The 24,387-nt window shown below is 40.7% G+C and overlaps 1 protein-coding gene across 1 annotated transcript in view; it reads left to right on the top strand.

The window, feature by feature from the left end:
- Positions 1–24,387, top strand: part of LOC308264606 (alpha-fetoprotein-like) — a gene marked incomplete at both ends in the record, with an annotated part of 42,151 nt that overhangs the window by 10,580 nt on the left and 7,184 nt on the right. The window contains 8 exon segments of the mRNA XM_080697958.1: positions 284–381; positions 1,362–1,491; positions 7,306–7,520; positions 9,987–10,119; positions 11,717–11,814; positions 14,498–14,636; positions 16,105–16,331; positions 22,116–22,248. Of these exon segments, the coding sequence (XP_080554084.1) occupies positions 284–381; positions 1,362–1,491; positions 7,306–7,520; positions 9,987–10,119; positions 11,717–11,814; positions 14,498–14,636; positions 16,105–16,331; positions 22,116–22,248 (1,173 nt within the window).

Here is a 24,387-nt window from a genome sequence, read left to right as displayed (position 1 = left end):
CTAGTGGCTCTCTGAGCTTTTGTTTGCTCATTTTCTTGTTCTCATTTATATTCGAAATGTTTGAGGTTCTGAGACGAGTGATCTCTGGGGAAGGAAGATTCTATTTTATAAGAAACACTGTGTTACGCTTTTGCATTTTGGCCTCTTTAAGACAGTAGAAGACTTTCTCATTTTAAGGAGATAGACAATATTTATTTTTCATTCCATCTTTACTAATGACGAGATTAACTTTTCCTGCTACTTACGGCCATATTTCTTTGATGCGTTGTTTTTCCGTTTACAGCTAGAACCCATCAGAAAATACATTAGGGAGATATCTTTGAGACATCATCATTTGTGTGACATTGGAATGAAATTCAACCACAAGGTAGCAACAGCAGTGTAAGTCATCTATATAGATCTGTAGACTTTGTTGCTGCTAGGCCAGCCTTTTGATCAGACCTTCTGGGAAGTCATTTACCCCTCATCTGTCAATTCCAGCCCTGCCCCATTATACATGTGCTGCTTGCCTGTTCAAATAGGACCCGCTGAGCTGTGGGTGACATTGCACAATCCTAACTGTCCCCATATCTCCTGCCTTGATTCCTCACAGCTGCTTAGATCTGTCAGTGTTTTTCTCAGTGCACAGGATTTTGGGCATCCAGAGGTAGGCACTGACTGTATTTTTCTGCATGATAAAGGCTAGAAGACAAAAGGTATTTTTTTTTTTTTGAGAATAGGAAAGATTTTGGCTCCAACACCATATAAAATAGAAAAGGCAAGCAGTGCTTTTGAGGGTGGAGGAGGAGGATAATTTGATGTTACTCAGCACGCCTCTTTCCTGGCCCACACTGAGTTCTTGTCTGAGGGAACACATGCATCTTCCTTATATCACCTTCTTCCCCATCCTTGGACAAGGCTGAGCCCCCTGGATGCTCAGTGTCTTGTAGGGCAGGCTATTCTCCATATTTCCAGAGAAATCGCAGGGATGTTGCTCCCTTCTGAACAGAAGCAAGGGACACCTATGCCTCATAATTTCTGCTTTTGTGATGTATGTAGATGTTTAAGTAGGAAGGTCAGGCCAGATACATTTCCTATGCAAGGAAGCCTTGCAGTTCACTGCTTCTATAAGCAGCTCAGTTTTTTAAAAAGATGACTTATGTGATGAAATCACCATATTTGAGGTGATTTTGAGGTCTGTTTCTGTGACTTGATCTTACTATGGCTCTAGGTACCATCACTGAAGATTAAACATATTTGTGATGCTCTCTCTTCCCATTTGCAAATGTTTCTATTCTTGTGGTTACTTGATTAACTAGAACTAAGTTTAAAGAGGATCACATCCAAAATACTGTTTAAACTGCACTTATTTATCTTTTCAGGGAATTGGTTCTGCTCACTAAAAAGCAACCGAAGGCTAATTTTTCTGAAATTGCCAAGCTGACTACTGATATTAAAAACCTGCATGAGACCTGTTGTGAAGGAAATACAGTAGCATGTGCATTTGGTAGGGTAAAATACTCTTCTTAAAACTCACTTTAGCTTTTAAAAAGCTTAAAATTCTTAAATAATGGTACAGTGGTAAGTAGTGAATGTAGAAAAGTAATAATCATTTTTCAATATTACCAATACAATGGTGTCGTCCTCCTCCCTGTGCGCCTCCTTCTTTCCTTTCCTACTTTCTCCATTTTCATTTGATTGATTAATTATTTTATAGTGCTGGGGACTGAACTCAGGGCCTCACACGTGCTAGGCAAGAGCTCTACCACTGAGCTATATCCCCAGCCTTTATTCCTTTATTTTTCAAGTTTTTTTTTTTTCCCCGTGGTACTGGGGTTCCTGGAAACCCTTCTACCTCTGGACTACACTCCAGACCCATTTTTATATTTTTTATTTGGAAACAGGGTCTCTTAAGCCAGCGAGGCTGGCTTCGAACCTGTGTGATCCTCCTGTCTCCGCCTCCCAAGCGTGGGGATTACAAACGTGTGTCACCACGCCCGGCTCCGTTTTTCAAGTTTTAAGTTAGATCTCTTTCTTTCAAATTGGGACTAGAGTTTATTCATATTGCACATTACCTAGAATCACATCCCCCATCAGCCTGATACGAAAGTAAAACAATCAAGCACAAGTATTAAGGGGCCCTGGGCTTGGGGACCAAAGATTGCATGGAACTTACCTGCTCTGCATCCCAATGTAACCCCCCAAATCCCGGAGAAGGAAAGAACTGTAACTGGCAAAAACCTCAGGAGGCCTTAATGAGTTATAAGTCGTGTTTCTACTCATTCTTCTAGTTCGGAAATTGAGTAATTTATATCATAGTTAAAAAAAAAAAACAGAAACAAAGAAAGATTGCTAGTATAATTTCATGGGAAAATTAGTGATCCCTATGGGCAAAGACTTTCCCCCCCAACAATATTAGTTCGGTACAAAACAGATTAAAAGACATTAAAAAAAACAACAAAGAGAATAGAAAACCATTGACTAGAACACTCAGAAGAAGCCTTAAGATTCTTAGCTCTCAAATTTCTCCTTTGCTGGGATGGAGAGTGGAGGTCAGACAGCTTTTCTTGTTGACTATTGCAGTTGCCATGTTCAGAGTTAGCACCATTTCAACTCTACCACTCAGGAGAGGGGGCAGCTGCCCTGCCCTTTCCATCCTTGACATGGGCAACTTAAAGTTATTCCTGGAAGTAAGTGTGTGTGTGTGTGTGTGTGTGTGTGTGTGTGTGTGTGTGTGTGTTAATAACAAGAATTTCAACCGAACTGGAAGAAAGGAATACTATCCCACATTCTCAGAAGGAGCATTGGCTCCTCAGGACAGACTTTTTAGAGTCCTCTTTGCCTGAAGATTAGGTGAATTTGGTAGAAAATTCAAGGAAGCTTCGGGGCCTGACAGAATCTACCAGAATTTAAAACAAAATCTTTATGATTCATGAGCACATAAACAATGCCAATGCCAAACCATCAATTCTGGAACTGCTCCCATTGTAGCCTGGAATGCTAGAACAAGTCACTGTTACAGCTCCATTGTCTAGTATCTCAAAATAGTTTTAAATAACTAAATTGTTCTGGTCATCCTGTTGTTATGGAAACAGAATTATGAAAACTATTATGGAAACATGTTGAGGGGTTGTTGGTTTGACGAAGATATTATTTCTGTGTTAAAAGAGTTTTCATTCTGTTTTAGAGGGGTTTTTGTTACTGTTTACTTTTATTGTTGTTTTTACTTAGGTTAGATGCTTAACATTGATAAGTAAATATTCTTTTATCATCTTAGGATGATAACTGTATTTCTAATCTTTGATTTATTCATTGTTGAATTTTATTACATTTCTTAATTTTTAATTATCTTTATAATCTCATTTCATTGTACTTGGGGTATATATATGTATATATAAATCTCTGCACTTGAGATATATACATATATAATTTTTTAATTATGCTTAGATATGAGATAGAACTACAACTGTTTATTTTGATACTGCTTTATCAAATTGTAGTATTCACTAATGCTATCTTCTAAAAGATACATTATTTTTCCCTTTTTTTTCTTTGCAGGTCTGGAGATGGGACTCAGGGGCATTTGACCTCTGAGCCACACCCCCTGCCCTAATTTTATTCTTGATTTTGAAACAAGTCTAAGTTGCAGAGGGCCTCACTAAGTAGCTGAGGCTGTCCTTGAACCGCAATCCTCTGGTTTCAGCCTCCCAAATGCTGGGATTACAAGTGTGTGCCACCATGCCCGACTTTATTTTTCCTATAAATTCTTTAAAATAACTTAAATAGTATTAAGGCTATCTGTTTTCAGAAAATTTGAGCTTGTCTATAAAACTGTAATTAAGATGGAGATGTAAACTGGTCTATCAGATTTTCCATTTCTTTTGCTATGGTTCTGTTTTAACGTTTTTCCAGGAGATCCTCATTATTCATGGATTCATAATTATGAATTTACTTACTTTCCAAAACTAAGTTGTCACCCCAAAAATCAGTATTCACAGCATTTTCATGGTAATTCACAGACTTGTGCATGCTCAGAGCAGCAAACTTTGAGCTGACTAATGTGCAAAGTTCCAGCTAAGATGGAATAAGGTAATACTTAGTCTTTCTATTTTAGTTCTCATACTATAAATAAGCACAGGGACATTCTGCTTCTGACTACACCCCCAGCCACTTTTTTTTTTGTTTTTTTTTTTTTGCGGGTCTGGGGATGGAACTCAGGAGCATTCAACCTCCGAGCTAGACCTCCTGCCCTATTTTTTATTCTTTATTTTGAAACAGTGTCCACTAAATTGCAGGGGGCCTCACTAAGTAGCTGAGGCTATCCGAGAACCGCAATCCTCAGGTCTCAGCCTCCTGAATGCTGGTATTACAAGCATGCGCCACTGTGCCCGGCCCCCCAGCCACTTTTATTTATTTACTGTTTGAAACAGAATGTCTCTATGTTGCCTATGCTGGCCTTGAACCTGCAATCCTCCTATCTCAGCCTCCCAAGTACTGGGATTATAGGTGTGTGCCAGTATACCAGCTTAAACAAGCACCCTTTTGTGGCTTATTTAATGATACAATTTGTTTTAAAATTTCGTTGGTAATTTTGCTATTTAAATGACCCCAAAACATAATAACAAAGGTGCTGTCTAGTGTTGTTAAGTGTGGGGAGTCTGTGATGTGCGTTACAGAAAAAAATATGTGAATTTGAAACGCTTCCTTTATGCCTGAGTTATGGTGCAGTTGGCTATGAAACCAATGAAATATACATAAAGTGAGACTATGTCATGATTGGTTGATAAAAATATATCCAGAGGGTCACAAGAACCCTGTACTTTTTGCTTAGGGACAATGTTTCGATATTCACTAATCTAGTATTTATAACTGTTTGTCAGGTTTTATAAGCTACGGTTTCCTTTTTCAAAAGTCTTCCTTAACAGCATTGTGTGTGTGTGTGTGTGTGGTACTTGAGATTGAGATTGTGGAAGATGACAAAGTCTCTATCACCTGCTTCCTGGGACTATTGCTGGGAGGAGATAAGCTTTCTCCCCCGTTGGCCTTTCCCAGGGAGAAATAAGTGAACTTGATTCTTGTGAGCCACTGAGTTATCTAGGAGTTACCTAGATAATGGGCTCCTTCTCCCTTAATAGTCTCCACCTGACCCCACAATTGAGCTTCAACTGATCACTCTGATTTAGGCCTTTATCTTATTCTTTTTTCCTTAGCCCTTAGTTTTATGTTTGACTGCTTAGAGGAGTCTCCTTGTAGATGCCTCAGAGAGGCCTTAAATTATATTTTTATTTTTAACTTTCTTCGGGTACTGGGTAGAAATTTTACCCAGGGACATTCAACCTTTTAGCTATGCCCCCAGTTCTATTTTAGTTTTATTTTGAAATGGGGTCTCACAAGTTGTTGAGGGCCTTGCTAAATTGTTGAGGCTGGCCTTGAACCTGTGATCTTCTTGTCTCACCCTCCCACCTATTGAGATTATAGGCATGTGCCACCACACCGGGCTGCTTTAAACCATCATAAATCTTTTTTTTTTTTTTTTTTTTTGGTGGTACTGGGGTTCCTGGAAGCCCTTCTATCTCCGGGCTACACTCCCAGACCTATTTTTACATTTTTATTTGGAAACAGGGTCTCCTAAGCCAGCGCGCGCGGCTAGTTTCGAACCTGCACGATCCTCCTGTCTCTGCCTCCCAAGCGCGGGGATTACAAGCGTGCGCCACCACGCCCGGCTAAACCATCTTAAATCTTATATACCGATGAACTTTTTGGCTTTTCTTCTTAGCCACTTTTTCCAAAATGGCTCTTTTCCCTAAATTTCAGTAAATTATGTTGCCATAAATCCACTATTCTATACCATTCTAGATTCTTTTTTTCCCACTCCCCTTTGCTTCTAACTTACTGCTTATTAAAATCTTTCCAGAGCCTGGTATGGTGGCACACACTTGTAATCCCCGCACTCGGGAGGCGGAGACAAGAGCATTGCGCAGGTTTGAAGCCAGCCGTGCTGGCTTAAGAGACCCTGTTTCCAAGTAAAAATATAAAATAGGTCTGGGAGTGTAGCCCGGATGTAGAAGAGTTCTATCCCCAGTACCACCAAAAAAAAATCTTTTCACAGATGGATATGGTGGTGCATACTTGTAACCCCAGTACTTGGGAGGCTGAGACAGGAAGATTGAGGGGTTGCAGCCAGCCTCAGCTACTTAGTGAGGCCCTCTGCAACTTAGTGAGAAGTTGTTTCATAATAAAAAATAAAAACTAGGGCTGGGGATATAGCTCAGAGGTAGAATGCTCCTGTGTTTTATTTCTAGTACAGAAAAAAAAAAGAAAAAGAAAAGGAAAAAAGAAAAAAGAGAAATGTTTCAGTTCTGTCAGTAGCTCAGACATCTATCATTATTTGATTCAAACCTCATCATTCCTCTACTAAGTTTTCTATACTAATTTTCCAAATGCTGTGTACATACATCATTTCCCCAATATAGCATGCTTTATTATCTCTAAGATTCCTTATTTATAAATATGAGTAAAATTCTAGAATGTTCTTCCTTTTTACTTGTTTCCGATAACTTCTATTTGCCCTTCAAGACAAAATCTTTACCGTGACCTTCATCCAGGCTGAATCGCCGATTGCTTTTTTCTTACAAAGAATCCTGTGTGTACTTCTCTTACAACTTCTAAGTTGTAATGTTTTCCTATTGTTATTTTTTAATTTATTTGGCTCGCCAGCTAAATTGTAAATTCCTTAAATGTAGAGACTTGCTTAGGTATGCACACCCAATTATTTGTGTGAATATTAGTAAATATTCAAGTGTAGTAGTAATATAGAATATATATAGTAAATGAAAAAGTTGTGATGTGATTTAGAAAAAATATTTCCTAAGTTGGGATCCTAAAATATGAATAACAATAGAAACACAATAAAATTCTTCACTTGTGGTTTTTTTTTGGGCTAAACATGAAAACAATCATCTCTGTCTTCTTATATGCTCCTTTTTATTTGCAAGCTTAAGCAATTTTATTATTACAAAGGTAGAAAAGAAGGACAGAAATTATTAAAGCACTATGTCAGAGAGATAGACGTAGTGGAGTGCCTTGAAAGTAAAACACTCTTCTTATGCTCTGAAAAAGATATAAAAGAGCTTGGGATACTTGAAGGAAGTCAAATAAACAAGGCTTTTTTTTGTTTAAATGTGTCATCATAAGTAACCCTTTTGATCTTTCAGCTTGTCAAGGACAGAGCAATACACGGCACCAGTTTTTCCCTCTGGCTTTCTACTAAAAACAATAAAAATAAATACGCTAAAAAAATGACTGCTCCCTTTTATGTTTTAATAGAGCCAGCTGATGAACTACACCTGCTCTAAACAGGCTATCCTATCCAGTAAGATCACTCACTGCTGTGACCAGCCAGTGCCATTCCGAGGGGAGTGCATTATCAACTCAGAAAATGACAACAAGCCTGACCTTTCACCCCTCCCCCTGAGAAGGTTCACAGACGACCAGTTTGTATGCCAACAATTCGCTGAGAAGCAAGACTACCTTCTACAAGAGTAATGGACCTTTTTGTAAAATCTTAGTGATGGAATATGTATTCATAATTTTTTTGAGGGTCTGGGGATGGAACCCAGGGGCATTTGACCTCTGAGCAACACCCACTGCCCTATTTGTTTATATTCTTTTTAGGTTTGAAACAGGGTCTCACTAAGTTGCGGAGGGTCTCACTAAGTAGCTGAGGCTGGCCTTGAACCGCGAGCCTCCGGTCTCAGCCTCCCGAATGCTGGGATTACAAGTGTGCGCCAGCACGCCCGGCTTCATTCATAAATTTTTTTGAGGGGAGGAAGCAAATGGAGTCACAACAGGGCCCAGCTCGTGATGGAAATGAGTGGCTAAGTGGGACTGTGGCCAAGAGGAGGTGCCTTGTGGAGTTTAAAGGTGTCAGCTGCAGCCATGCCTTCCTGTGGGAATGTGGACTTAGGGTGGCTGAGTCTACTGCATTTTGAGAGAAGCTAGAAATCTCTTGAGTTTTAGATGTTGACCACTACGATAGGAGTTAATAAAAGAACATGGTGAAGGGATTACGAGCTTTGCTATAAGGCACTTAGAGACAAGAGCTGCAGATTGATATGCCTAGTAAATTCTTCTAATTGATTTAATATCTGCTATCAAGTCCATGGGGTAGCCTTTAAAAATTAGAAGCTTGGAGCCAGGTGTGGAGGTGCACCCTTGTAACTCCAGCATTTGAGAGGCTGAGACAGGAGGATCGCGGTTCGCGGACAGCCTCAGCTACTTAGTGAGGTCCTCCGCAACTCAGCGAGACCCTGTTTCAAATTAAATAAAAAATAGGTCTGGGGTGTAGCTTGGAGGTAGAATGCCCCCGAGTTTCATCCCCAGCACCACATACAAAAATTAGAAGCTTGGGACATGAACTTTTGGGAGGTCCATTCTGAAGTGTACGTGAGCTTATTTATGAAGCAAGCAATTTTAAGAGATATTTTCAAGACAATATTCCTATGAAATTGAAATATTTCTAAAGTCACTTTGCAAAGCAATGAGAATTTGAGTTTTCCTCAAATTTCATGGTATAATGAATTTACATGAGGATCACAACATAACTGTATTATGATCTTATATTTCCATATTTTCACAAATTACATTTTCTACTGGCTAATAAAGGTAAGTACCACTATCTGAATCTACCCATTACAAACTCCTAAATTAGAGCTGGGTATGATCGTGCACACCTGTAATCCTAGTACTTGGATGGCTGAGACAGAAAGATTGCAGTTTCAAGGATAGTTTCAGAACTAAGAAAGACTCTCAACAACTTAGTGAGATGCTGTTTCCAAACAACAGCAGCAACAACATAAAAATAAAATAAAACAAAAGAGCTGGGGTATGATTTGCAGGTAGAATGCCACTGGGTTCAATAGCCAGCACTACAGAATAAACCAAAACAAAATAAATTCCTAAACTAGCAGATGGTACCGAAAAGCCCACAGACACAAGGTGAAGAGCACAGGGACCATGAGGTGGGGTCTTCAAGCCTAGCTTTGATGGGCATGCTCTTTAGAGGAAGTCACTTGATGTCCTTGACCACTACCATAGAGTTAAAAAAAAAAAAAGATGGTGAGGGTTTACAAGCTTTGCTATAAGGGACTTAGAGACAAACAAGAGCTTTAGATTGATATACCTAGTCAACTCTTCTAATTAATTTAATATCCACTATCAAGTTGTTAATGGAGACAGTTGGACAAAATAACTTCAAAGGTCTTGTCTATAATTCTTTTCTATTTTTGTGTGTGTGTGGTACTGGGGATGGATCCCAGGGGCATTCTACTTCCAAGCTACACACCCAGCCCTATTTTTATTCTTTATTTGAAACAGGTCTCACTGAGTCGCAAAGGGCCCCCCCTAAGTAGCTGAGGCTGTTCGCGAACCGCCATCCTCCTGTCTCAGCCTCCTGAATGCCGGGATTACACGTGTTTGCCACCATGCCTGGCCCTGTCTATAATTCTGTATTCTATAAGTTCTCTGAAAATATCCTAGAATCAATTTTTATTTCTTGTGACTGAGATGAATGTGTAGATTATGAATCACATTTAAAGGTTTATTTGAGAAAGAAGGGAAGATGATGATTTAATACCTAAATGGCACTTTCTTGAAAGAAGTACAACTTCAAAGATCACAGGGTTAAAGGTCTACTTACTCAGACACTTGAAATTAGCTTCAAGTAAAAGTAAGTAGAGAATGAATCAGAAACCTTCAGTTAAACAGGATGTTTTAGGTTCAAGTTCTGAATCTGCCACTCACTACTGTGTGCTTTTGGAAAAGGCATGTAATTTTATTACTTGGTTTTCTTAACTCAAAATATAAGCCATAAAATCTCCCTGCCAGCTTCCCAAGGGTTTCAAATGCCTGAAGGTCAGTTAAATTTCATGGTCATAATTGGCTTTTGAAAGAAAACTCAAGGCCTCTGAACTTTACTGTTTATCTTCTACTATTTTTGTATGATACAGGTTTCTCTATGAATATTCAAGAAGACATCCAGAGCTGGCAGTTCCAGTGCTTTTAAGAGTGGGTGAAGTCTATAAAAAATTACTGGAAAAATGCTGTAAATTAGAAAACCCTTTGGAATGCCATAGACATGGGGTAAATTCCTTTAAAAACATATTTACCATAAGTGTACAAACATAAGAAAATTTTCAGTGCTATTAGTAGTGCCATACATGTGTAAGATTACTCCACATGTTCTTGCTGATTACAAGCACTGGACAAGAAATACAATTTCCTTCTATACCAAAGTGGTTTCCCTTCCCATAGCACCTCTCTGGGTGAGTCACAGCCCCACACTCTGTGCTTCCTGAGACCTCCGCAGTCTCCTTTTTAAAGCGACTGTAGATGTCTGCCTGCTTGCTGCAGTAGCAGGCAGTATAAAAGAGCAACATGGTAGGGTGTGGGAGGTTAACCAGTTCACCCAGGTGTCCTGGCAAAGGCTCCCTTCCCAGGCCAGATACCTTGCTGTGCACAGGCAGAAGCTCTTGTGCCTGTGGTATGAAAGAACAACAAAAACTGGTGGCCCAACAGGCTTCTCCCCATTATCCTGGGTCACCAGGGCCAGGGGGTTCTGGCTTTTGTTATTCTAATCAGTGGCTTCTACACTTATAGAGGCCTGGAGCTGGAGGTGAAGAGGGGAATCTGGATGGAGGGTAAAGAAGGCAGGCTTTGTTCTGTCTGGGCTCAAGCTGGCACACCCAGTGGTTTTCAGTTCTCAGAGAGAGGTGAAAGCCAGGGTGATTTAGTTTGCTGTAGGTGAGACCCCCCTCACAGCATCCCAGGCTTATTTTCCACTGCAGCCATCAGGGTTACAGCAACTCACAGGAGCATGACATTTAGAACATACACAGCAGCTTGGCAACCAGGGGCCCCGGTGGTCCTCGCAATAGCCTGGAACGATGGGATGCTTGAGTTACCAGGCACATTTTATAGCCCGGAGTACTGATTTCAGGAGGTCCAAGTGGTTTGCCAAATGTCACACAGGCAGTAAAGACAGAGCTCAGAGTAAAATCCGGGCCAATTGCTTGCAAATCTGAGGAAAATTTTACTATAACAAGCACTGTTCATTAGACCAAAATGGGCTCAGGTTGACTAGTTAAGATGATAATCAGTGTTCCTGAGTGAGCCTGCAGGGCCACTTGGACCTTCTCACTGGAATCTTGATTTACTTGCTTCAAGAACTCTTTGAATTTTGCTTTTAGCTCTGAAAATTCCATCGGTTTCATATTAATATGCATTTGTAGCATGTTTATTTCTTAACATGTCTCCATAACATGAACTTAACATGTCTCTATATTTCTTTACCTATATATCTTTAACTATATCTGTGTTGCTTATGTAAAGACTATATTATTAAAAACACACACACACATGTGCTCACATGTGTGAACTTAAATCCATAAACTATCTCTATGTTTTACTTTTTGGATTGGTGAATGATTTGTCTTTTATGTTTGTAGAACATGCAGTTAAGGTTACAAATGAGTTTATATCATGGGAAACCAAATATCAATCTTGCTGTATCTCACCTTTTTTTTTTGCCATAAAGTAAATGATTTTCAAGATTTGCAAACTCAATAATAAATAAAGTCCTGGGCTTAAGAAAACATTTATATTAGAGATGTTTTTGCAGTCTTACCTGAAGATATGTTGTTGCAACCATAGGTAAACACTGACTATCTCTCTTTTTCAGGAAGAGATGTTCCAAAGGGTGGTGCATGAAAGCCATGAACGTGTAAAAAAACATTGTGATTTACATAAGAAATTAGGAGATAGTAACTTCCATGAGAGGTATGCCTTTTATATGTATGTGTATATATATATTACATATGTGTGTATACACATATATGTATATACTGGGGATTGAACCCAGGAGTATTCTACCTCCAAGCTACACCCTCATCCCTACTTGCTGAGGCTGGCTTCACAACCCTCCTGTCTCAGCTTCGCAAGTACTGGAATTATAAGCATGTGCCACCATGCCTGGCTATGCCTGTAAGATATTAATTAGATTTGTGCGTGTGTGTGACCTTTAGCTAATCCCTGATTCTGAGAATTGCTGAGTTTGCATCCAATCTTAAAAATGTGATAGGCTGAAGGGAAAAAAATTACATTTATTCAGAATTAACCTAGTCCTTTGATTTGGGAAGACAGATATCTACATATCTTAGAGCATTTTCCAGGCCAGTTCCCCAGATGCCAGCTAATGCCCAGAGGTTAGGAACCCAAGCAGGCCCTGACTGTCCTGCAATCTCTTGAGGTCCTCCTCTTCGCTCCTGAATGTTTAGTCTTGGGCTAGGCCTGTGATTTTCAGTCTAGACTGAGACAGATCTAATCCAGGGTCCCTTTTTAACTTTCAAGTCATATTTGTCAAGCATATTTAGTATTTTTACCACCAAGAGTAAGAGATAAATGGATACCTTCGTTATTTTCCAGACACAACACACACCCCTCCTTGTATGCAGAGAGCCTGGGAAACCTTATTGTATTTCAAAAACCAAGTTGTCATAAAAAAAATACCAATTTTTAGGAATTTTTAAGATCCTGCTGTAATAGTCTATTTAGAAGCAGAGTATAGAAGAAAAGGTGTTTGATATAGTATCTCATAATATTGAGCTTAAATTAAAAGTCCAGAGTAATGGATCACAAAAAGTATAATGGTTCTTTTAGAGAGAATTTTTGGCTTATTACTTTTTTTTTTTTAATGTTTTGTTCAGTTCCTAATGCAGAGCCTAAGGATTAGACCGATGGTGCTCAAACTTCAGTTTGCATCAAATGCAGAACGACTTGTTAAATACGGACCCTGTACCCTTGGTTCTGATTCAGTAAGACCTGGCTGAGCCCTGGGAATGTGCATTCCTAACGTGCCGATGCAGCCAGGGCTCCCGCTCTGCTGGCCACCTGGTTAGATGGCCTGTTTCCCTGGATGTTATACAAACTCCTCTCCTTCCCATTACATTTCTATGATAAATTCAGGATTTGACTAATTCTTTGTTGTCCTCAAGCTCTAATTCTGTAGAGTGCTGCTCTCTAAATCTCTGTCTTTTGATGCTGGTCAAAATTTAGGCCACTGTTTTCTCTCACCTGGATTTCCAGAATGGCCTTCAAATGGTTTCTTCCCCTACTTTGCCTCTTGGCCACATTAATCCATTCTTTATAAAGAAATCACAAACAGATGGGCATATGCGCACACCTGTAATCTTAGCACTTGAGAGGCCGAGACAGGAAGATGGCGCATAGTAGGCTTAAGTAGCCCTCACCTTCCGTCCCCTTCCCCTGCCTCATTGAGAATCCTTGTCAGATCTCACCTCAGAAGTCATTTCCTCTGGACTGCCTGCCTGAGCTTCCTGGGATGGAATTAGATGCCATCTTTTGTGCACTGTTGGGGAAATATAATTAAAAATAAAATCTCCCAACCCAGAAAACTTCTCTTTAAAGGTAGTAGAAAATAAACTAGTTTTTTTAAAAAATTGGATAAACATTAAACCAAGATGTGATGTGCACCACAGGCCATCCACCTAGAGATTGCAAAGAAAAATCTCACTTTCTTAATACAGTTAGGCAGATAAAACCCATTACATACATGTTTCCAGTGTAAGCCCCTTAAGTAAGAGGGCTTGATAATACGATTTGTCACACATAGTTCATCCAACTGCCCAGTAATGGGGGTGACCATTTGGGTAACAAAGTGGCTTTATCCATAGATAAAATACAAACACAAACAAATTAACCTTCTTATATCTTGAAGAGAGGAGGTAGTTTTGCAGCTTGGAGCAAGGCTCCCACTCTCCCACAGAAACGGGGAGATAGTGGCGTTAACTCCCTTGATTGGATTTCAAAAGGATGGCTCCCTGGTCCTTGAGAAAGATGGGCATTTCTAGACTATAAAGCTGAAAAAGATGCATCTATTAAAAAAACTGTATAGATTTCAAAGAGAGGAGAAAGTGCTTATAATTTAACACTTTCTAAAATAAATATGCTAAGAAAAAAGAGGAGGATAATTCCTTCTTTTATTTTCAAGAGAACGGGGCCTCTTGTTTTTAATTTCCTGTTTGTTTCTTCTTTCTCAGTGCTCTTTCCACACTGAAATCTTTATCTCCCTCACCAGAGGCTGAGTCTCCTGGGCCTGGGGGGTTCCTCGAGGTTACTGTAGCTCCTGTCCCCACATATGATGGATAGTCTTTGAAAGCTATGTTTATGTTTATTTCAGAAAATGTTTCCTCTAGGTCTGATTTCACCACCATCCAAGTAATATGTTCTCTGCTAAGTACAAAAAGATGGGTCAGGGTGGAGCAGTATGTGAGGTGGGAAGAGGTGTATCGCACAAGCCCTTGGGCCCCTGGAAGAAGGAAAGAGGATGCCGCTAAACATCCTTTAATTATAGAGTAAGAGATGATGTCAGTTACTGAGGAAAATCATAGAATTGATGTGTGGGCACACAGCCATGGCTGGGTAAGAGGAAATTGTTTTTTAGGCTCATAATCCTTTATACTAAGAAAGCCCCACAACTATCTGCTCAAGAGTTGGCTGTGTTCACCAAGAAGATGGCAGCTACTGCCGCCAAATGTTGCCAAATAAATGATGAACTACAGTTTGTCTGCATTGAGGACTCAGTAAGCACATCTGTGACATTCAGTTTGTCTGTTCTGGAAAGTTCTGATCCCCAGTCCCCAGCACTCAGTCTCACGTCCATAGATGTGTTTATGATCTGTCAATGTGGCCTAATCATTCTTTTATCAAAGGAAATTCTTACAGGGTAGCTAAAGTCTATTGCCTTTAATTTGCAGCATGGAAAAACTGTCACCTAACTTTCGGGATGATGAAGTCACAAGGTTTTTCCCTTGACCATGAGCCACCTTGACCAGTTTTTCAAGCAACAGTGTTTTCACAGTACTGAATTTTTATTTGATGACAGCTCTCTCTTCCCTCTGCCCATCTGTGTTAGATCATATCTTTTATACTAACCGGGTTTTATTTTAAAAAAGTATACTTTAGTCAGTTGTAGATTTAAAAAGTATTATCTAGTTTCCCTTTATATTAAAGAAAAACTTTTATTATCAAGTCATGCCCTACCTTGGGGAAACTCTTTTGATTAGAACTCATGTCTCCTGTATTCTGAAAGCCTTGTTTTGGGATAATTTCCTCGTTTCTTCTTCTTCTTCTTTTTTTTTCTTGGTGCTTGGGATTAAACTAAGGGGATTTTAACTCAGAGCTACACCCTCAGCCCTATTTTATTTTTTTAAATAGGGTCATGTGAAATTGCCGAGGTCCTTGATATGTTGCTGAGACTAGCTTCAAATCTGTAATCCTCTTAACTCAACCTCCCAAATATGGGCATTATACGCATGCACCACAGTTCCCAGTTAGTTCTAAAATGGATAAACTCATACATTGAATATTGATGTTTACTTATATGTCTTCACCTTTTCATACACAAGGATGGGGAATTCAGGTGGTCAGTATGCTCTGAGGGACATGTAGGCAGAGGCTTGCAGACAGCATCAGGTACGCATTAGTGTCCTAGACACCAGGCTAGACATAGGGCAAGGTGACAGTTCTGAAACTGCTAAGAAGAGGAAGGAGATAACCAAAAATAGGATGCAAGGATTCCTTTTATTGGTAGTCAATAAATATTCATAGAGCATCTACTTTGTGCAAGTTCTATGATTGGGCAAAGATGTCCAATTTTTAAAAATAGGAAGAAGCTGGGTTTGGGCTTCTGAAGTAAGGACTGTACTTGTTGGTTTAACATCTGAATTAAATTGCAGTAGTGTTGACTTGAGACATGCTTCCAATTTGGTGGAGCTCAGGTAATTCCTGTTCAAAGTAAAGCTGTTCTATCACCTGGACTGTGCAGCACCTGAGGTGGGGTCAGTGAACTCAACTTGAAGATGACAAGACAGAGGATAAGGCTGGGAATCAGGCTGCACCTGACACTTTTCTGTTTCCCAAACAATGGCATGCAGGTGGAACTAGCAGAAACTAGACATTGAGGCTATGTAAATACAATCTTATTTTTTATGGGAAAAAAGTAATGACTGTGTACCTTATTGCTCTTATTTTAATTCTTTTCTGAGAAAGTCAAAGCTAATTCTTGGAGCTTTGTGCAGAAGACATGAGGCTGAGCCTGTCAATGCTGGCATGGGACACTGCTGTGACGACTCCTATGCCTTCAGGAATCCATGCTTTGATGATCTACAAATCGATGGAGCTTATTCTTCTCCATCTTTATCTTGTGACCAAATCATCAGCCTTAAAGAGGACTTGTGCAAAGCTCAGGAAGAGGAACTCCAGACTGAAAAGCAAAAGTAAGGATATTTGTTTACTCTGATTTTCTTTTCCTTCTTTTTTCTTCTTCCTCCTCCTCCTCTTCTCATTCTCCTCCTTCTCTTCCTCTTCCTCACCTCCTCCTCCTCTTCCTTCTCTACCTCCTTCTCCTTCTCCTCCTATTTCCCCTCTTCCTCCTCCTCTTCCTTCTCCTCCTTTTTGCTACCAATGAAGGAGCTAATTTAAATAAATCTAAACTGGGTGCAGATATAACTATTGCATAATACATTGAGTAGCTAAATGTTGTATTAGAAGTCATGTGGAATTAAGAATGTTCATCGATTTTGCAATTATGGCTATTATGGCTGCTACCCTTATATGATCAGCTAATGAGATGGAAATAAATTGATTAGAAAATATTGACAGAGAAGTATAATATATTTTTCCTAAAATGTGAATTTTGGAACATTACTCTTAGGAAGTATTGTATGCAAAAACAGTTTGTGGTCAAATAAGTTTGAAAATAATTTATTTTTTTCTCTAGTAAAACAATACTTTTCATTAAGAATGGAGGTCAAAGAGGTCCTGTAATAAATTAATTAGCATTGCTTGTTCTTACTGGGAATCAGTTGGGCCAGATAACCTGCTAAGATTTTGCAGGACCTGCAGGATGGGAAAATGTCTACATTTTGACCTACATTTCGAGGTGCTCCATGAGAATAGCGGCTATCACCCCAATGGCAGGTTATCGCGTTTACTACCACTTCCGCTGCTGTTTTGGGAGTGCCTGTTTAATTCTGTCTGGATGAATAGGTTTTGGGTGATTAGAAGCTCCTATTGGGAGATAATGTAATGCCAATGAATTACTTCTTGAATCCTTGATATCTGTGTTTTTCTTTTGGTACTGGGGATTGAACCCAGGGACATTCTACCTCCAGCCCTTTTATTTTTTATTTTGAAACAGGGTCGCTCAGGGTCTTGCTTAGTTGCTGAGGCTGGTCTTGAACAAGCCATCCTCCTGTCTCCGCCTCCCAAGTACTGGGACTACAGGCACAGGCCACTGCATCTGGCTTGTTTTTCTCTGGTAATGCAGTTCTTTGCACTAAATAAGGCTTTAGAGTACTTATAAGAGTCAAGATATCACTAGAAACTCAAAATATGGATAATAAACATTTAAATCCCTTATATCTTTTCTATGAAGATATAACATCAAAGCATTATGAAAATGGAAGGGGCTTTTGATATTAATCAACCCTTCCAACCCCAAGTTTAGGAAATTCTTCTACAGCACTGTGCCTTTCCTCTGTAGATATTTCCAGTGATGGGTAAGTCATTTGCCTTGATCAGCCTGTTTTACCTTTAGATATGTTTATTTATTTAAATGTTAGTTTGTTGTTAAGTGGAGGTTGGTTTTCTTCTTCCAATCAAATTTCTACTTCTGAAGCTACAATAAAAAGTACTTTACAGATATCCTGTGGTATAGGTAAGGACACATTCTTATTATTTGCCAACTAACTAGAGATGAGACGGGGTGTTTATAGTCCTAACCCGCAGGCCAATTTCCAAGGGAAAGGTGAGAAGAATTATATACAGTGCCTCACAAATTTATATAAAGCCTCACAAATTTATTTATGAACTCACAAATTTATATATAACCATGGAAATATATGAATTTCTGTAGTATATAAATAAATGTACTATATGTATGTATATATGTACCTATTTATACATAAATTTATTATTTAAAGTATATTTATATGGTCACATATAGACCTATATAGTGTAAAACCACTTATACATTAGCATGTTTTATGAATAGTTATTATTTTGCAAAGCACTATTGCTATTACCGATACTGAAGCCTATCAGTCAGAAATATTGCCACAGAATTCAGTCTCTTTACATTTGGACAGGATTTCCCAATGTGTGTTCTATGTTTTAAAAAGTTTCTGGATGAAGTCAGCAAATGGGCTCCGGTTTTCTTTTCTTTTTTCTTCCTTCCTACCTTCCTTCCTTCCTTCTTTCTTTCCTTCTTTCTCTCTTTTTTGTGGTACTGGAGAGGGAACTCAGGGGCATTCTACCTCCGGTTTACACTCCAGCCCTATTTTTTAGTCTTTATTTTATTTTATTGGTGATACTGGGGTTCCTGGAAACCCTTCTACCTCTGGGCTACATTCCCAGACCGATTTTTATATTTTTATTTGGAAACAGGGTCTCCTAAGCTACCATGGCTGGCTTTGAACCTGCGCAATCCTCCTGTCTCCGCCTCCCAAGCGCAGGGATTACAAGCGTGCACCACCACGCCCGGCATTAGTCTTTATTTTTTGAAACAGGGTCTCACTGAGTTGCAAATGGCCTCACTAAGTAGCTGAGGCTGGCCTTGAATCCGGATTCTCCTGTCTTAGCCTCCCGAATGCTGAGATCACAAGCATGTGCCACCACGCCCAGATAACACATTGTGCTTTCCTGCTCTCACTTGTCACGCATTCTCACATCGTTCCTCTTTTCTCCTGCCACTGCTGTCCATTATCCAGTTTTCCCCTTCATCCTTTCCTCATCTGATACATAGTTCAGTTTTTGCTGCATAGCAAATCACTACTGTTCTAGTGTCTGTGGGCTGACTGGATGAGTCCACTGTCCTGGGCCGGCCTCGGCCATTTTCCTCTGGGTTTGCCCAGGTGTCCCCGTTCAGCCTTGAAGTCAGCGGGGGCTGCTGGCCTTGGCTGGCCTCAGCTCGTCTGGCTTCTCTGTGCTGTGTGTGGCCCTGGTCATCTTGCAGGCTGCCTCGCTTCTTATGGTGGCGGGGAGAAAGGGAGAGGCCACTCAAAGCCCAGCTCTGGAATTAAGCAATGTCAGTTCTGCTGTGAAGTGGGTCACAGGCCAGCTCAGATTAAAGGCGTGTGGAAATAGACTTTACTTCTTGGTAGGAGTTGAAAAGCCACATTGTCAAAGACATGGATACGGGGAAAGGCAGCCAATTTGGTGCAATTTTGCAATCAGTCTGTCACATGTGGATCATTAATGTGGTTGCTGAAATTACAGAAAATGATGAATGGCCAGATAATGGTGGGAAGCAAGGCCATTAGCTGGGTCTGAAGTCATCCAAAATGAGAGGGAGCAACCACGCTTTTGCTCTGTGGAAGAAATAGGGAGAGGGAGTGGTAAAGTTTAATGACATGCTTCAAAGAAGCTGTGGCTTTCAAAAGAGAATAGAGGAGAAATAGACTGGAATCAGTAAAAGGGAATCAGGTGCTAAAATAAGTGGAGTTCAAGCAAAAATAGCCTTCTCTTAAGAGGAGCTGGAGGAAGCTGTATTACTGGGGCAGCCAATGTCAGAGCAACAAAGAGAAACTCCTAGAAGGGGCTGTGAAGGTAGGGGAGTTTTCCGAGAGAAAGCCCCAAGTTACAAGGAGACAGAGGAAGACAAGTTAGGGGGAGCGGGGTGGGGGCAGGAGATGGGTTATATCAGAGACATACAGTAAACATCAGTACTGTATTAGATTTCTGGTCACTGTGACCAAAACACTTATATAACTTGCCAAAGTAAATAAGAGTTCATGGGCCGGTTGTGGTGGCACACACTTGTAATTTCTGCACTTGGGAGGCGGAGACAGGAGGATTGCGCAGGTTCGAAGCCAGCTGTACTGGCTTATGAGACCCTGTTTCCAAATAAAAAGTATAAAAATAGGTCTGGGAGTGTAGCCCGAAGGTAGAAGGGTTTCTAGGAACCCCAGTACCACCACCAAAAATAAATAAATTAATTAATTAAAAAAAATAAGGGTTCATGGTCTCAGAGGTTCAGCTAGCCGGCTCCAAGGTGAAAACATTGTGGAGGAACAGCATGGCGGAGAAAACCATGCAGCTCTAGACAGCCAGGAACCAGAGAGGGAGAGGGGTGGGGCCAGAAACAGATATAGTTCTTAGCCCCCCTCCCTCCAGTGACACACCTTCCCCATCCACACACCACCTTTGAAACTTGCTGGGGATGGGGCTTTCACACATGAGGTTTTGGGGGACACTCCCGATCCCATTCATAAAATATATGAAGGTGGGTGGTCTGGGAGATCATATTTTTGACCCTGACTTGGGTGAACGGACCATGGTAGGCTTGGCTTGTTGGTAGTCCATGAGGCTCACATAACCTTAGCTGCTGGTCTTACCCTTGGCTACTCTGCACACTGGTGACAGAGCTCCCAAGTGGCAGCTGGAAATCCCCCCGCTTCTCTTGTCCCACTCACATAGGTGTACTGAAGGGAACACTCATTTTCGGATCTTAGGGAAGATGCAGAATTTTTCAGCTGCCGACAGAGAACCATCTTTCTTAGTAATGTTAGTCATCTTTCTCGCCACCCTCCCCTATTCAGTCTTCTGGGACAGATGTTCTTCCGTGGAATGAATTTCATTGTTTATGGTGCCCATGTCAGAGGCCCCTGTTATAATCTTCCAAAAGTGACAGCTGAAGGAAATCATAACAAAAACTCTCCTCGCCCCAACTTGGAGCTCTGCACGCAAGTGACATAGTTGTTGCTGTTGGGGGGCGAATGTCCAGCTTCTAGGTGGAATGGAGTCCTCCAGTGCTGAATCTCACTCCTGGACACTTTCTCTAGAAGATGGGAGACTTTTTCAGGGCGAGGCCTGACTGTCGTGCTCGTTCGCCCTCTGCTGGTCTCTTTGAGGAATTGCATCTTTCAGAAGCTAGCTGACCAGGCAGGGGAAGCAGAGTGTGTGTGCCTTGGTCTTGGTCTGAGAGAAGAGAGAGAGAAACTTAAAAAGAGATAGGACTAGAATGTGTGTGTGTGTGTGTGTGTGTGTGTGTGTGTGTGTGTGAACTCAGGGGTGTTCTATCTCTGTATCTCTGAGTTATACCACTAGCCCAGCCCTATTTCTATTTATTTATTTATTTATTTATTTATTTATTTATTTAGTAACAAGGCCTCCCTAAGTGCCCAAATGAGCATCTTCCTGCCTGCACCTCCCCACTACTGGGATTACAGGTGTATGCCACAGGTGTGGTGGGAGGGAAGCTGTGACAATGGTATTGTAGGTCAGGGAGGAGGAGATTATGGTCAGAACAACTGGTCATTTAATAGCAATTATTATTCTTCATTTTTAATTATCTTTGCCACTACTTATTGAGTACTTTCAGCATGCAGGTATAATGCTAAGCCCTTTAATATATTAGTTTTGGTTCTCAGAAAAATCTTGAAATATACATGTTCACATTTTTCTTTTCTTTCTTTTTTTTTTTTGGTGGTTCTGGGGATGGAACCCTTATACTTCCGGGGCTATACCCCCAGACCTATTTTGTATTTTTATTTGGAAACAGGGCCTCTTAAACCAGCTGAGGCTGGCTTTGGACCTGTGGGATCCTCCTGTCTCCGCCTCCCAAGCGCGGGGATTACAAGCGTGTGCCAGCACGCCCAGCCACATTTTTCTTTTTATAAATTAGGATAGAAAGGTTAAATGTCTTACCCACCATCACACAAATCAACAAGTGGAAGACTTGATTCAAGCCCGAGTTTATGCCGTTTTATGATGTTAAGAAAAAAGAGAAGCTCAGATTTTGCATGAACTAGAGGAAAACTTTGTCCATATCTCATACCAGCTTTGGCTCCTTGCAGTATTTAGTCCCCTATATCAGACCTAGAAGTTCAAAACAGGTGTTTAGAAATAGGCCAATCCCATTGTACAAGGACTGCCATTTGATTTTCTCCAAAGTACCCAATATGGTTAGTTTCTGTAATATGAATAATCAAGGCAGCTCGCAGGCCGACTTTGCTGAACTCAGGGAGTACTTGCACTTTTGCTTCTCATTTCTGATTTAGGCTCCTCAGCAACCTCGTGAAGGAGAAGCCATATGCAACAGAGATGCAGTTCCAGTCAATAGCTGTGGATTTTATTCACCTGGTGAAGAAGTGCTGCCATACAGAGAAAAGCGAAATGTGTTTTCAAGAAGAGGTATCCTTGTTTATTTTCCTAACACTCTTTGGGCTTAAGGAAGAAAAAATAAAACCAAACCAAACCAAACCAACCAACCAACAAACAAAAAAACTAGAGGAACATTATTGCAAGAAGAACCCTTTTCCTATTGCCAACTTGAGCAGATTCAGAGAAAATCACAGGCTAAATGGTTTGGAGTTGTGGTCTTTATTTGCACTTAGGGTATTAAATACTGACATGTATTTGAAGAAACATGAATAGAGATGAATACAACAGCCGTGACACCAAATGGGCAGGGGTGTTTAGTGTGGGGGTAGGAGGAAGAAGGTTGAGTTGATCTAATTGTGGGAAAATGTTGTTGAAAAGTATATAGAAAAATGTAAAAATGTAACAGTTTAAAGACCTGTCTGGGAAATTTGGGGAGCATGATCAGATTCACCAACTTTGGTTTAACAGCCTAACTAGGGAATCAGTTGAAAGGGTTTTATATTTTTGTTGGTCAGGAGTTGATGAGAATGGGGTTGACGAGCAAAGAGAAGAAAAAACGAGGACAGGGCAAAGAGTGCCTGGCTATGCGTCTATACCACACGAACTATGAGGAGATTATTTTCTGTAATTAGCTTAATTGTGCATAGTTAACGAGTACATTATTTTTCATAAGATGACTAAGTCGTGCAACTCCAATGGCTGAGAATACCAGGGTAGGATGTTTACACGGCAAACTCATGTAAACTCACCCAGGGGGTCAGTGCAGGTGCTGGGATGATCTGCTCCTCCAGAAACCTGACTCCAGGAGCAGAAATTCAGATACAGCAGGTGTTTGAGTTCGAGTAGAAGAATGTAATCGTGCAGTTAAAAAAGAAAACAACATCTTTGTGCTTTGGACAGACGTGCTGGGGCTGGTTAGGACCGGGGGTAAGTTTAGCTCCTGGATAATAATTTCAATGGTAATAATTTCCATTATTGCCTTAATTACCTTTAGCAGCTTTTTTCTCCTTTTCAGCTAAAGTTCACATGTGTGTATGTTGAAGGTCATATATCTACAGATGCTCCTTAACTTACCATGCAGGTTAGGGCCTGGTAAACACATTATATGTTGAAAATATTATAAATTCAAAATGCATTTTATACACCTAACCTACAAAACATCACAGTGTAGCAACACAGGACCCTGTGTAGCGTGGATGTTTACCCTCCTGCTTTGTGGGACTGGGAGCTACGGCCAACTGCCTCTGCCCAGCATCTCAGGAGTATAGTATTGCATGTCCCATGTTGCTAGCCTAGGAAAAGATCAGAATTCAAAGTCCAAAGAGGTTTCTGTCAAATGTGTATTGCTTTTGTACCATCATAAAGCCAAAAAATTTTTTTTAATTTATTTTTATTGGTGCATTGTAATCATATATCACATTGGAATACAAGACTTGAGAGGATATACAAGCACACATCATCCAATTAGCACTCATCCAGCCCCCATCCCATTCCCTCCCCCTCCCTCCATCCCATGCTTGTTTGGTGATTAACTTTGATATATATATGTTTATGTACCCCTTGCTTTTTAAAGAGGCTCCATCCTCCCCTATTCCATACCCTCTGATTGGTCACCATAATTGCTTCACTATAGGGCCCTTTCTATAACTCGACCTCTTCCTGTTGCCCCTTGCCTCCTAATTATTGCTGATTAGGGGAAGCATCTGGTTTTTATTTTCTGCGATATTTCTCTGTGCATGCCGCGTTGCAAGTACAGATCCCACTCTTGACGGCCCCAGTAGTGGCCTGGCTACCCGGTGGACTGATCCAGACCTCGCTGGCTCAGGCAGTGGCCTTGTCTCATGGGAGGCCCCGATTCTGGTCTCGCTGGCCCCCACACCGGCCAAACCCCTCAGCTGACTCTGATCCCGACCTCGGTGGCCCCAGCACCGGCCTAGCCTCAAGGCAGGCTCCGTCCCAGCCTTGCTGTCCCTGGCACCGGCCTAACCCCTTGAAAGCCAAAAAATTCTTAGTCAAACCATTTATATAGTCTAGTCAAGGGTAGGCAAACTGCAGCCCTGAGGCTAAATCAGTCCTACTTCCTGTTTGTGCCAAAATCTTTTTGGGCAAATAGATTATGGTTTCTATATGGCTTGAGGGTGTCCCCTGAAGGTTCATGTGCTGGGAATC

This window comes from Muscardinus avellanarius, assembly GCF_963383645.1.
Source record: "Muscardinus avellanarius genome assembly, chromosome: 6".
NCBI classification, from domain to species: Eukaryota; Metazoa; Chordata; class Mammalia; order Rodentia; family Gliridae; genus Muscardinus; species Muscardinus avellanarius.
The sequence above is the reverse complement of the archived record's forward strand: the minus strand, read 5'-3'. Positions and strand labels throughout refer to the sequence as shown.